General features: G+C 50.2%; 2 protein-coding genes across 2 annotated transcripts; one reads left to right on the plus strand and one right to left on the minus strand.

The window, feature by feature from the left end:
* Positions 1–12: 12 nt before the first annotated feature.
* On the minus strand, positions 13–8,424 carry CSUI_008982 (cdp-alcohol phosphatidyltransferase superfamily protein). Its single transcript, XM_068069101.1, has 11 exons — positions 6,703–8,424; positions 5,866–6,012; positions 5,255–5,350; positions 4,621–4,722; positions 3,873–3,944; positions 3,321–3,406; positions 2,366–2,443; positions 1,921–1,991; positions 1,580–1,636; positions 1,131–1,225; positions 13–505 (listed from the first exon to the last, which is right to left on the minus strand). Exons 1-11 carry the CDS (start codon positions 6,847–6,849, stop codon positions 128–130), a joined length of 1,329 nt encoding a protein of 442 aa, XP_067918922.1. The 5' UTR covers positions 6,850–8,424; the 3' UTR covers positions 13–127.
* Positions 8,425–8,591: 167 nt separating this feature from the next.
* Positions 8,592–14,950, plus strand: CSUI_008983 (alpha beta hydrolase family protein; the record flags this gene model as incomplete). The annotated part of the gene is made up of 2 exons (XM_068069102.1): positions 8,592–14,165; positions 14,447–14,950. Coding segments are annotated over exons 1-2 (4,701 nt in total), but the record flags the coding sequence as incomplete, so codon positions are not given.
* Between the last annotated feature and the right edge of the window lie 3 nt (positions 14,951–14,953).

The following is a 14,953-nucleotide window of genomic DNA, read 5'->3' on the forward strand; positions in this document are numbered from 1 at the left end:
TTTTCAGCTTCCCCCCCGCCCAATTGCTTCTGTATTGCTTGCTACTTTCCCGGATGCTTTTTTTAGTTCATTCAAAATGATGCCTTCTTTTTTCAGTCACGCATCTCAAAAATAATCATCGCCGCCCTTAGGCTTTCACCGGAGAGCCCTGGGGTACCCGCCGTCGGTTCCCGAAATCCTTTTTCACTACCAGATTCTTACCGTCTGAAGTTTGAAGCTCCTTCTCATCTCTGTGCTGAATGTAGAAGCAGGTGATATCTAGATGACTACAGATTGCTGTAATGGTTGTCATGAGGAAGTCGTACAAGTATGCTACACTCCAGAGACTAAGGAATACAAGCACCCATGGAATGACTGCTGCCTGCTGGGCCTTCTGTGCTTCTTCGGAGAGAGGAGACGGAATTACTGAAGCTAGAGATGATGATTTGTCCGGACACGCGCAGTAAAAGTAGAGACTGGCCACATAGAAGGGAAACGCGGGCCATTGCAGAGGGCGGAAAGGAAGCTGAAAATAAGAAGAAAAAAACCAGCACTACTCACCAAAGCTGGACTGCCCCTCTCATCTCTTGCTTGTACTCGTTTGGCGGTTTCGAAAATAAACTGATTATAATACATGACCCGTCTCAGCTCATTTGTCTCTTTCAGTATCTAGCCAGGTGGAAGTATCCGTATACAACAGAACAGCTTCACAATGCATGACTGTGTCTTTGAGTGAGTGAGAAGCCTCATGACGGAGATGAACTGAGCACTGCATCTATCACGTACGTGCAGCAGCACAGTCAAAAGCCCACGCCTACAGTGCTCACCCAAGACAGCATCGCATTCGGACAAACCCGAGGAAAACCGATACCACCTCTAGGACCCGCCCAGATAAAGAAAGGAGAAAGCAATTCCATACGGGCACTGGACGCGACTGTAGTATAAGCGCATGGCCATTACCAGTCGCATTGTACAGACTGAACCAACCGAATAGATTGTGTAGTGAAAGTAATAAAATTTAGACAACCACCGTATCGACAACCGGCAGGCGTGCAAGCAGATCATTGCATACATACCGATCACACCATACGATGCATCAGTGATACGCCATACTTCCCTTGAATTTTCCTAGAGAACGGAAGCCTCCTTACCCTGCAGGTGGCAGCAATATTCATCCGCAGCACGACAATCGAAGAGTTGATGATGATGAGGCAGTAACAGACTGCGGGATGCGTAAGCATCAGTCCTGAAAACGAAAGCACACAGCGGCTTACTAAAAACACTGAGAGATCTCTCTCACCTCTTCCATCCTTCTCACCCCGCTTACTCACGCCAATACCTCATACGCAAACAGAACATAGGGCCCCGGTGTTCTCCGCGCTCAGGGTTCTCAAAAACATGGAGCCTCCGAAAGTCGCGATCAACAGAGACTCCGAGCTCCACTTCTAGTCTAGAACAACAACGAGGCAGGCAAACGCACACCTCTCCCGTCAGCACCAGCTTCATATCGTATTACGCTCGCAGTCGAACGGTAGATACTGGTACCTATAACAAGTTCCGGGAGTTGACTACTGCTTGCCTTCAGTTAGGACGTCCTTACCAGAGCAAAAGAAGGCGAACTGGAAGAGGACATGAGAGAAACATCCGACCAACTGGGCTGAAAAGGAAACAACAACAGGCGGCAGTAGCTAAGAATATCACGCAGACAGACATACGACTTTCAGCAAGAAGAGACGCAGATTGCTTCTGATGAAAGTAAAAGTAAGAAAGAAGAAAATCTTTTTTTTGATAGCAACGATGGTAGCACTCCCGTGATTGTAAAGATACCTGTATCGTCCGCAAGGACGAGAACAACTATACCCGGGACGACACGCCAGCGTCTCTCCATCCATCCCTAGAAACTTGGGCGTCTCCCTTCTCAAGGGTCGATCTATAACTTACGGATAGCTGTCTTCCTGTCCGATACAAGGCGGCAGCCATTGATGATGTCCGACAGCAGCATGTAAGTCAGCCTGAGAATGGCAGCGTCCCAGAACAGAACAGATGTGTATGTAAGTCATTAGAGCTAGGTACGTAACCCCGAAGGCATCCACTACATATATGGCTGAGATCAGGGCGAGGAAACCTAGATATGATGGTGAGAGAAACTTTTATTTTGAGTACACGCGTACAGGTGATAGATACTTGTATACTCCCGTGGGCGACATTCTTAGTTTCAATTGCTACTTGTATATACACCAGAATCTGAGAGTTGGGCGAAAGAAGTCTGATAGAGAGGACACACACTCTGATAACCAGCCAGCACCTAGTACAGAAAAAAAAAGATAAAACTTGCTCGGATTCCGGAAGTGGAAACGCCTTAGTTTCGGAAGTGGAAACGCCTTACAGCATATAGAAGGGGGAGGAGATGACGTATTGCATACGAAGGTTCATCATCCACTTAGGGAAGAATGACAGGAGATGCCTGCAGAAAGAGATACCGGCGGGGGACGGCACAGACAGGAAAAAGAAAATCTCATCGCCTCCTCTCAGGTCAAATCCCATCGACCGTGCTCCCTTCTCTACAGCATAGATGAACCTTCAAGTCGTAGGACATGCCACCCATACACTTCATCATTCCTTCTTTCCAACGGCGAAACTGCGGTGGAAATAGGAGCTACGTACCTAGTTACTGAAGCTGTATTCAGTGTCTTGGGTCTGAACAAAATATTATTCTTTGCCTGGAGGTTTGTTACGTTCCGTACAGTCGAAGGTAAAAGCTGTGTCAGAGACTTAGACCCAAAGAAAGCTGTAGAGGTTCCTTAGACAAAAAGAGGAGCGACTGCACCTCGGAAGGAAGAGGCTATCTACTGAGCTTTGTTAGTCACAACATTCATCACCCCTCCAGAAAAAGCAGCATTCTCTCCGAGGTTTGTTCACTCCACAAACAATCAAAACTTCTTATCGTGAATGTACAGATACAGCTATGCGCGTTTGCATGTACGTACGTAGGGCAGACTTATAGAAAGCGTTACGTGCTGAAAGCGTCGACTATATATTGGCCTCCGTGAACCCCGCAATGCCCTTCCCGTGTATCCTGCCGATGCTGCCAGGTACTGTACCCACAGAGACCACATCTAAGTAGCTCTGCATGTCCAAAGACACTCGTCACCAACCTTGGCAGGTCTGGTGACGAAGGCCTGATGTCCCACCCAGTTGTCTAGTCATGCAGATACATGAAAGAATAGGCTGCAAGATCTCCTCCGAGGCGAATGAAACATCATGACTGAGAATGACTGAGACAAACCGGACAAACATGCAATCATCAGCCGCACCAATGACAAGTAGCGGAACCCACTTACGACAGAGATGCGGGAAAGCTTTGACTGAAAGTAAGGAGGAACGTATCTGGACCGAAGATAGCCGCTATGAGGTTCAAGCCCATTGTCTGAGAAAGAGCAACACCACACACATCTACGCATGCGAAAGTCTTCAAAACATGTGCGGCATGTGATACTGCCACTTACCTACACAGAAGCACTGTGATATCCGGTCTATTTCTCAGAGATACCATATACATAATTTTTATCCCTTTCTTCTTTTGTATTGCCCCTTCGTACTCAAGTCGTCCGTACGACAACAAAATCCTGTGACTTGAGAACAAACTAACGCTGAGAAATTACACACGCTCAACGCGACTTTCTCACTCCGGTGTACGTGAACTCAAAACGAAGTGTGTATCACGGGCTGATCAACAGTCTCTCACCTGCGCTTTTTTCCTGTCCTCACGACATGCATACAGGTCTACAAACACCGGGTGACTGCCACTTCCCGAAAGATATCATTGTGTCCTGTTGAACCTTTTCTGCCGCTAGCTCAAGTCTTAAAAACAGAAGAAAGAGTAGCTTACTTACCACGAGCTGACCTTCGGTAACTCCTGTCACGCCAGTATGGCAGCGGTACACGTGGAAGTGAAGATCCCACCACTGCAAGACAGTAGAACAGAGAGAAAAAAGAATACGGTACAAGCACCCATACTCCAACCGTCGTGTCAGAAGGTAAGTTTATCTAGACAGGTGATAGTGCGCACCGAAGAACTGACAGCGATGTCTCTGGCAAAGAGAGAAGGAGACAGAAGGATGTCACTCGGTAACAAATATCACTCACTCATGTGAGGTCCCGTATGTAGACACGAGTATGCTACCCTTACAGATGTCTCTGTCAATAATGTTCTTTTAAAAGGATCTCTAGCGACCCACCAGTCTACCTACGTATTTGAGAAATGTATGAAGTATCGGAGAGCCGCGAAGGAAGAGGGAGTAAGCCGGGGGAATAAGACTGACAGCCACTCTCGCTACAAGTGTTTTTCAGAGAACTATTCAGGGCGAGATTGCCACCTTGCGTCGCGCTCCTGCGTAGTCGGTCAAGGTACTCGGACACACTGAGAGGTAGAGGCAATACTTTCTTTTGTGCCTTTAACTAGAGAGGTGTTCCCAAGACTTCACTTGAGGTCCATAAAGACTGACGTCTCTAACAACGTAGACAGAGAGGGCACCAACTCAAACCAGTTTCACGTAAAGCGGCTCATACGCGGTCCTCGACTGGGCGGTGTACAGAGAGCCCAGCAGATGATAGATAGCAAAGTACCGGAATATCGCTCACCGAGTAGATGAACATCTGCATTTGAAGGATCGCTAGAAGAAGATAAGAGTAAAAACAGAAGCCCATTCGCGCTGTGGCAAGATTGATGAAGACGGCAAATACCTGAAAAATAACGACGTCCACGAGACAAGCCCGTCACACATATGCTGGTGCAACCTTCCTGATTTCCCCAAGGAAATTCTGTAACAAAGAATGTCTAAGAATACGCGGCTACCCAAGACGACTCTGTAGGACATGAAGAAACAACAGCTTCTTTTTCACCTTTGCTGCAGACTGGAACACATCAACGGGGTGACAAAAACTGCGATTTACAACGATGCCCACCCTAAGATACATGGCAACAAATATATCTTATGCGCATAAACAGACACGCGAACGCTCGTGCATAGACATAGACAGGTCAAAACAGTCCTGCGCTGCTCTGCGTAGCACTGAGCTCGTCTCGTCTATGTATGACGGATGCATGTTACATCCACCAGACAGCCCTGGATCCCTCATTCACGATGTCCGCATAGGATGCGAATATATCAATACACACTTTAGCTATGATCTTTTTGGTCACGATGCCCGACGTTGTGTGAAGCTGAGAAGTCGAGAAACAGCTGAAGTTTTGCGGGGACGAGGTTTCACTTACCGTGCTGAAAGAGTCACATCCATGATCGAAGAGTTGACCAAGCGGACTGGAGGAGTTTGTTCTCCTCGCCTGCTTGCCATCCACCGCATCAAGGGTCTGTGCATAGCCATGATCAACACCACACAACCATGGACACATATAGACCAAACAACGGTGACAGTGGGTACAAACATACATGAAACGCATGAGACTGCGCTTGCTCCCTGACCCAGAAGGAAGAGCCTAGCACAGCAACACGCTTCGTGACAAACCTACCGACTGAAGAGGCACGTGCGCATGTAATAGCCATAGAATTACTACGGTTATCCATTTAGTGAAAACCATCAAGTAAACTACAGCTGTTTAGATGAGCCACTCGCAGTTTCGCCATATAAAAGCTTATACTTAGACATGCACGGCTTGATCTTTGCCGACTGAAGTTGTACTGAAGAAGACAAATGCACACTGCAGGTATGAGGTGTAGTATGCTTGGGGAACACCCTAGGCCGACAGTCCAGCAAAAGAAAATTCTATCCGATGTGAAAACCACCCAACGTATCCCGGGACCGTTGCCCTCGGGAGAAAACAACAGTGTATGAGAGTAATGAAAGCTGCATATCAACATCACCTACCTGATATATAAAGAGAAGAATACACATGACGAGATATACCCAACGAGGAGCCGCCTCTTCCAGATGAGGCATCCAAATGGCAACGATGCACATGCAGAGCAGTGTGCAGACGAACCCTAGCAAGGTGAGTACGTTCGGACTTAGCCACTGCAGACAAGGCCACAGACAAGCGTGCGAACTCCGTTTCCCTCTCCCAGGATAACTACCGTAAGACCCACGGCTTCATAGCAGAATCAGGAGAAAACATCATACTCGCCTGATTCAGATCACACAATCACTACGGCATCACATAGCTGGACGGAGATGAGAAGGGGGGCACGAGAACAGATGCGGCGATGTATGTGGTTTGCTGATCCATGCAGCCGGGAGAAATCCGAAACCAGATGGTCCTTTGAGAGGTGCAAACAGCTGCACACATGAAATGGGAAAGCAATATGATCCCTGTATTCATAACCTGCGCGCACGAAGCGAGTGAAAAAAACCGCGCACGTCCACCGTTCCCGCGGAAGAAAAAAAAATCCAGCGAAGCTGACTCAAGAACCTGCTGATGGCGCATGCAACCCTGTGTCCTGACGACTGATCCCTAATACACCGGAAGTCACTCCCCCCACTCGGCGCAAGAATGTGAAGAACGGAGATATGTCGAAGGGTCTTGAAGTTTAGACCAAGGTGAAAAAAAAACCTTTGTCCTGGTGCAGTTGCCTACTCCATAGGACCACAAGTCATGTCCGTTCTGATGGATGTTGTAGGACCGATATCTATCGAACTTATACAATTCCCGGATGTGAAGAAGGGTGCAAAGCACACCGGGGATGAAGAGAAAAAGTGAGAGCTTACAAGAGGCAGTTTACTAGCAACGAACTCCCACCACGGGTTCAAAATGCGGTCTATGGGAGTAGAACCGCCCCCTCGATACTCGTAGTGCTTGAGTTGTTCTAGGCCATCACGGGTGATAAAACACCCGAAGAGACCGCCGACCATCATTTTGCAAAGGAGGAGAATCCGCGACACAGACGCGTGAAAAAAAAACTAAACAAAAGAGGAACGTCTCTATACGCGCTGTAGGACCGAACAGTGACCAGTTAGGCGAGGGAGTGGTGAAGAGCGGAGAGAAAAGCCAATAGACACCTAATAGAGATTCGATTTGTAGTGTTGAGGCTGGCCGGCCATCCAAGAAGGGCAACGGAGGGCCAACTGTCCACTGTGTCGAAGAAAGAAATGATTGGCGCTGCCAAAACCCGGCCTTCCGGGAGAAATCGATCGAGGGCAACCGCGGCTGCTGCAGGAAGTGTGCCAGTCAGTGGAGATAAATGAGCCGGAAAGAAAATCGATACCCTGTTGATAGCTAGCTGTTGACGAGGTCAGAGACGGTTCTGGAGGAGAGAAGTTCGCACTCAAATAACGTGAGGTCTACAGTAAGGGACACAAAAATGACGAAATGGGGTGGGTGCCCGAAAAATCAGAAGAGTTTTATCAAGGGATGGCTGACTGGCCGTCGAGTGAAGACGAAACAACTGAGGCGAGTGCGCACGGGGTAGAGGAGCGGAAGAAAAAAGGTGACTCTCCCGGGAATGAATGATAAAGAAGCAATGCCTTCTCACATCTAGAAAAAAAGGGAGCACCCCCGGAAGAGCGAATTCAACGTCGTGCCAGTATCCACGTCCGGCAGTGGACGATACGCCCCACCGGTCCTGCAAGTGTCCGGCGCGCCTACGCAGAACAGACTAAGTCTGCAAGAAAAAAATGACGGTACCGCACGAGCGATATGAGGAAACTGCTTTCACCGCAAACAACGGGAGGTCAAGCCGAAGAGCACCTTTTCTCCCGTCCGCTTTCATATACACAGCCAGAAATGAACTGTTGTCCCGCAAGTTCACGGCCCGGTTGGATTCCCCTGAGAGAGCGCCGACCAAGAACCTCAGATGTGGTAGAGAACAAGACGCTGACACATGCCGGAAAGTCGTGACGCGAGGAAATGCCCGGATACAGAGGGGCAGCAAGAAATAGACAAACCTCCGGGGAAAAACGGACAGTCAGCTGCTCGCAACGAATCTAACAAGCACACCACGACACGCCAAGGACGAACCCAAACATAGTCACTGAATCCGCGCCGGATCCACGCCAACTACAGATGAGACCACCTGCAAAAAGCTACGAAGTGCGAGCGACTAGATCTTGAGCAGCTAGGGCAGGGCGCCATTGCGCACTTGACGAATAAAAAGGTGATGGAGTACGAAAACCGTTCTGAAGGCAAGAAAAGAATCGAGGTAGGCAAATAGGGACTATTTTCTATTTGTAATTATGCCACAGATAGCCAGAAATCACTGTTGACCCCAGGGAGGGCCATCCCTCGCGGGGAGCAAGCAGTGATGAAAACAAAGAGAGTTACTAGTACGATCCGGCTGACATTACCCAAAGAGAATTCAAAACTCTAGCGAGTTAGAGACTATAGCTTCCACTTGCAAGGATCCGGCAGCTACAGAATGACAACCGAACCCATGCAGACAGTTAGCGGCTTGTCCCAGGGTCATCGGGAACAAACGTGCCCGTCATCTTAACCGCAACATTGAACCGGTTTAATGTGATGAACGCGTCTGGCGTCATTTCCCGGCTTATAGTCAAGGTACGGCTGCATGCAACGGAGTATGCGCTAGGGGCCATCAACGATGTCTTGAAGAGAGCCGATCGTCCCTTGGAGATGCACGGCAGCTTTTCTTGTCGGCGGAGTTTAGGGTTTCCATGAACCGAGGTCTTTCGTATTTCTCCTGCACTCCTGGCCTTAGTAGGCTCTAGTCCTCTTCGAGGCCCAGCTGAAGTCCTCCTTGTGGTATCGGCACGTTAAAGTTGGCTGCTTCAAACAACATATGCGGCCTTGGTAGCTTGTCTACTTTCCAGGCCTTCAGCTTAGTGCAGGAGAGTTCTTACAGCCAGTGGAGTTACTTGCTGTGTGGAGGCTCACAGTCTAGTCTATTTGTGTCTTTACATATGGCTCAAGACCCGGCAGCTATTACCGTCAGTGAGTAACGACCCGCCGCGGCGACGAAGACGATTGTGAGGGCTAAGGATGCTCGGCCTGGTGGTTATCTATTCGCAATTACCTTGATGTCGTACATCGTAGGACTACGCTATCCGCGATGGAGGGCACTACGTAACTGTGGCCCAACCGCTCTGTGGGCCAACTGAAAACGAGGAAAGCTGTCGGTTGCCATAGATTCCTTTCAAGTCCAAGCTGTAGTTTTCTCCCTTGGGACGGCGGCGCGTACACCTCATCCAGGCTGTCCCCGGCGTAGACTGCACCTGCCCTCTTTGGACGCTTTGCTCTGAGAAATGAGAAGATGACATTCTTGGCAGCGTGCTTAGCATCGACATCAGTCAACAGTCGCACTGTTCTAGGCCTTCTCCTACGAAGATGAATTGCCTCCCTCAGGTCATCCTGGGTATGTCTATGCCTGCGCTGTCGTCCCCTCTCTTAGGGTCACCCGGATACCACGCATGCCGTTCAGCCATCTCATGGACACAATCGTTCTTCTCTTACTCAGTTTTGTCAGTCTTCTGTCGACCTCCGCCGGACGTCTCCTCGTGTCTGCCCGGTGCACCTTTCACAGTTTCGACAGACCCAGGCGTCACCGTCCATCTTGGGGGGCACTGGCGTGGTCCTGTAACCTGAGTCACTGCTTTTCCAAGCCAAGCACTCGCGACTGTAATGGTGAGCTAGTTCTCTCCGGCCCAACAATGTTGTTAGGCAGCATCCTGACAAGTTAGACGTTCAGCGGCCACTGGAGGGAGTATACGTCGATAGCTGTTGTTTGACAGGTGTGTCAATCTGAACAGGCAGACGGCTAGTCCCCTCTAAACTACGTCGGAGGACCAGGCTTGAAATTTGTCCGTTTCTCTCATCCCCTCCCCCCGCTTTGTTCTCTTCGCGGGCACAACGCATGCAAGCATGATGGACCTGTCACATATCATAGGTATTACTTTTAGAATCAAAGCAGGAACGTACGGGCTTGATCCTTCTCTTTTCCAGGGAAATACTTCAGTTCTTCTGTCTCTGTATCTGTTCAGTAGGGGCCACGTTTGGAGACTGTCTCACATTCTCTCGTCTCATGCACATTCCGGTCTGGGCAGGCGCCGTCATGAGGGGATACCTGACCAATTCCTTTGATCTCTGCGGATGCGGAGTGCTCCCAGCTGTATTCTGTATGTCTCAATCTTTTCGTCTGTCGACTTCGAAGGCGACAAACGCCGACCCTTCTACTTGGTGCTTGAAAGAAAGAACACGGAGAACTCCCCAAAACTCCGGAACAAATACGTGCCAGTCCATTCTTCAGTTGTCTCCCAGACACCCTCGTCCCTACTATAATGCAGTTTACCGGTTTCTGAGATTGAATGGAGAAAAGATTCATCCCCTGCGTAACGGTTGTCTTCATCAGAAGTACGGTTGGACCGGCACAAGGGGAGCTTCAAGGAAAATAGGTGTGTTATCGGTTACGCAAGGTCACGCCTGTCTTCGGAATGAGAGATGCTTTTCCTTAAGAGGCGGTCTGCGGCCGTCTGTGTCCGTTGAACCCCGGAAAAGACTCCGAGAAGAAGAGTCTGCGGGAAAAGGATTGCTCCTCAGATTCCCATTGTCTGGAAAGCGAACCAGCTCGTGTCTGCCTTCTTACAGGTGGCGCAGATACACCGGAAGCGTTTATCAGTGCCAGCGGCTTCATTGTTTCCCGTCTTCCTCTCGTGCTGTTGCTGAAGTCCCTTTGTACTCCCTTCCTTTTGTAGCTTCTCCCTTAGGGGTTCCTTCTTTCGCGGCTCTAGCCGCTTCCCTGTGTCCCTGTGTTTCGGCCCGTCCTCGACGGGTCCTCTCCGTGGTCTTTTCTTCTCTCCATGCCCAAGTCGGTACTCTATCTTCTCTCTCATCGACTGCATCTCCTTACGTCCCTCTTCCTGTCTCTACGTCTCCTGTAAGCATGGTGCGTGAGGGTCTTTCGCGTAAACAGAGATGCCTCATTTCTTCCGATAGCTCAAGTCGTCTGTCCTTCACTCCACTTGCGTGCTCCTCTTTCGGGCGAGAAGCTTCATTATCTGGAATAGGAAGCTGTAGCCCGGTAAAATCTCTAATGTTGCCGCGCACTCAGAGACTCGCTTACGCCACAGTGGCGGGGGAAAGAGAAGGAGAGAACGCCGAGAGTTTGTCGAAGAAAAAGGAGAGACTCCCTCCTGGAGAGGTTGAAGAGAATGACGGGGGGGGAAATAGCTCTTCTCAGCTGTACACGCGCGACGGCCGGCCTCAGGAGGGATGTTTCACCAATATGCAGAATCTCAAGCTTCATACATACACATGGTGGCCGTGTAGCTGCAACCCCGCCTTGAAACATGCGGAGACGAAACAAGTGGAAAGACATACACCTACTCAGGAAACGGGGAATCAAGGGAGCTGTGGAGATCTTACGTTACAGGAAGGTAGAAATTTGAAGAAGCTACAACAGTTACGTCTCAATGTCCGTAGATTCTTCCAGAAAGCCTCACTGAGTCGCACCGACCGTTCTGCCCTCCCCGCAACCGAGGCGACTCAGGTACATCAGACCGGGAAAGATGACCAAGGAGGGCATCCCCCCTTGTCTTTGAGATCTTCTGGAGAGTTTAATTCATCTTCCAAACAAGAGGAACAGCAAACACAAATGGTGGGCGCGCAGGTAAAGCAAGTGAACGAAGACAAGACGCACGGATACCTCCTGGTGGAGCCAGACAGTAGAGGAAGGCAGGTGGTCGGGAAGGAGAGAGAAACGATAGAAAACCGAGAAAAGAAAACAGTCCCTTTGGGATTTTATGGCGAGCTCGAGAGAGACACAGAAACAGGTGATATTCTTTGTTCTAGGTGTAAAGGAAGAGTCCGAGGAGTCGTCCTTCTTGTTCACGGCTACGGGGAGCACTGCCGAAGTCACTTTCTAGCTAAACCTCTAGCCAACGTCTGTACTAGTCCTCAGCTGGGAGAGCGTCGTAAGGATCGAACAAATGAGCGAAGGAGAAGTGCTCAAACCGGGGGTGCCCGTCGTGTTTCGGGCTGCGGTAGTGATATGAATCCTCCTCCAGCTTCTTCGTCATCATCTTCGCTTCATGTTGCTGGCAGTGGCTCAGCGGTTTCTTCGGCAAGTTGCTTGACTTCTTCTCCGTTCAGCGAAGTTCCTGAGATATCTCTTCGGTCTTCCTCTCCGTCGTGTGACCCGGGTGTTAGCGGCCTCGCTTCTTCTTTGTCCTCGTTAACCTCGCCTGGTGCTTTGCCCGACGGCAGCCACCAGAATCGAGAGTGCAGCATCACCAAGAAAAGTCAAAAAGACCGAGACAGTGCAGATCGGGCGGGAAATCTATCAGAAGAGACTTTGTCTCCTCTGTCTTCTGCGTCCACCTGTGCACCTTCTCCAGCTCGCTCGTTATCACCTAACATGTCATCCTCTCCTATCTCGCTTGTGCCGTCTACACGTGCTGTCTCGCTGTCTACCTCAGCTGATGATGATTCCTCCTTAATCAGTCCTTGTCCACCTTCTCCCGCTTCCCCACCTTCCTCCGCTGTCCCCCCTCCTGGCTCTGCCATGGCATCTTATCTCTCCTCTCCGAATCCCACTTCTGCATTCAATGTCGGTCTTCCGAGTGTATTTACACCCCCTCTCGGCTCTCTCGACCTTCTGCATTATCCAGGTAGCTGGGTAGAGAAGCTCAATCAACTCGGGTTTCTTGTCGCAGGGTTTGACATGCAAGGCCATGGGCAAAGCGCAGGGTGGAGAGGTCTGCGGTGTGTTGTAGCTGAGCTTGACGACTTCGCAAGAGACGTTCTTCTCTTCGTCCTTCTGTCTCAAAACCGGTTTCTGGCAGAACCTCTTCTTAACTCTCCTAACACGAAGGGCGAGAGATGCCCGCCACCAGGGACCTCCAGTCATCCGCCCTGCGGGACAGAGAATGCCTACCCCGGCAAAGTGAAGAGTGAGAGACGGTTGGATTCTGCTGAGGAGCAACAGAGGCCTTGCAGTAAACGGGCGGGAGGGACGAGAAGCGGCGCGTCCAAGGAAGACGAGCAGTCGGGCCTTCCAAGTGTGTACCACAGCAGCTCGTTTTCCGAAGGAGATCTTCCTTTCTATCTCATGGGAGTGAGCATGGGTGGATGGGCTTCAGCCCGGGCAGCGGAGCTCGCCGCCGACCCTCGATTGCTGATGAGAATGAAACGGTTCATACAGGAGGGACGGGCGTTGCAGAGCGAAAAGAGGACACAGACCGGGGTAAAGGAGCCAAGGTGTCGCTGCACAGATTCCGGCACTCACATGGAGAAAAAGACAGCGTCGAACTTACATGCGGATGCGGAGGGATGGAGAGAGGTGAGGGACCGGAAACAGGCGGTGCGTACGTCTCAGGAGAAGGATGAGACACACCCGGGGATGTGGAAGATGGTAGACTCTGAACGGGAGCAGGGCCAGGAGCGTGCCGCTGAAGGGGGAAGAGAGCAAGAAGAAGAAAAGAAGCGTGAGCTGAAACACGATGTGAAGTTGAGTGCGAGTGAGCAAGGACGAAGAGAAGTTGAAGGATTCACGAAACCCGAAAATCAGAGGCACGTGTATGAGAAGGAAGGCAAAGAGTTGACTTGGAGAGGTCGAGAAAAACAGGGACGAGAAAATCACACGAAAACCGAATATATGAAAGACCTGTCGGACGACAGCAGCGACATAAAGTCGGTCGAAAGTATAGCTCAATTTGCTCTAAAAGAAACTGGTCTGGGTTCAGGTGAAGATGCCACTCATCTCACCTCGACTAAGCCAGCTGACGAGAGAGAGGAGTCGTCTCATGTTGAGCCATCTTCTTTCTTTCCTTTGTCATATCTACGATTCTCCTTTCTTTCTAGCCCTTCAACTTCACTCTCGTCTTTTTCCCCTTCGTCTTCCTCTGTAGACACAGACAATACAGATCGACCCCAACACAGTACTTCACAAACTGGTCTATCCTCTTCTGGCGCCCCTTCATCGTATCTGCCTTCGCCGGGGTCGTCATCTTCTCCTTTGGCCTCTTTCTTTTCTTTCTTTCCGGCGGCTGCGGAGAAAGGGGAGGAGGACAGTCAAGAAGAGACTTCATGCACAGATCCTGATACTCGTCCTCTAGGGCTGGAGGGCCTAGTACTACTGTCTCCTATGTTTGACATGGAGAGAAGAAAAGCGAAGCTCAACTGGGAGCTAATTAAGTATGGAGTTCTTCCTCTCGCCACTCTCTTTCCTGGTGTGCCCTTGTCTTGGCCTGGGAACTTCAGAAAGAGGAAGGAAAGCCGTCGCGTAAGATCCCGCACTATTCGGCTGCTTGCACGTGTGTATCTGTTGCGTCGCTGTAGAGACTCAAGACTTCATATCAGTGTATTTCTGTCAGGCGGATGTGGTCATACATGTAGGCGGAGGTCCGGGTATACACGAGGATCTGGCTGGACGTCGCGTGTACAGGAGGGAGGCTAAGGTTTTTCGAGGGACAGACGTAGAGGCGCCGAGGCGAAACAGAGAAGAGGTGAGAAGTGTATGCCGGTGCAATTCACGACGTCCTATTCTGTCTGTTCTACATTCAGGAATCAACTCTTTACGACCTACTTCGGCTCTCGTACGAAGCTGACCCGCTCACGTACAAGGACGCTCCACCAGGGGGACTCGTCGCCGCTCTTATGCGGGACGCTCATGTCGCATTGGAGCCAGGCGAGGTCGCGAAGATTTCACCAGAGACAGTCAAGAGAATCTTGATTGTTCACAGCGCAACAGATACAATCTGTCACATTAGTGGAGCTGTGCGGTTCTACGAGAGATTAGGCGGGGAAACGGAGGAGGACAGAGGCCAGGGCGAAACTAGCCTGTGGGAAAGAGAAGAAGGTAGGGACTTGAGACGAGCTCTGGATAGTAAGGAGAGATCTGGCGGACAAGACGAGCTAAGGATTAGTCGAGAAGTCGAGATACGAGGAGGAGCAAGGAAGGGAACAAGTTTCCTCGAGGGAGAACAGACAACTAAGAAAGCGGAAAATAGAAGCAACAGCGCTGTGAAGGACAGCAGAATGTCTTCTGATCAGAGAAATGAAACTCGAGAC

Source organism: Cystoisospora suis (assembly GCF_002600585.1).
Source record: "Cystoisospora suis strain Wien I chromosome Unknown contig_5209, whole genome shotgun sequence".
NCBI classification, from domain to species: Eukaryota; Apicomplexa; class Conoidasida; order Eucoccidiorida; family Sarcocystidae; genus Cystoisospora; species Cystoisospora suis.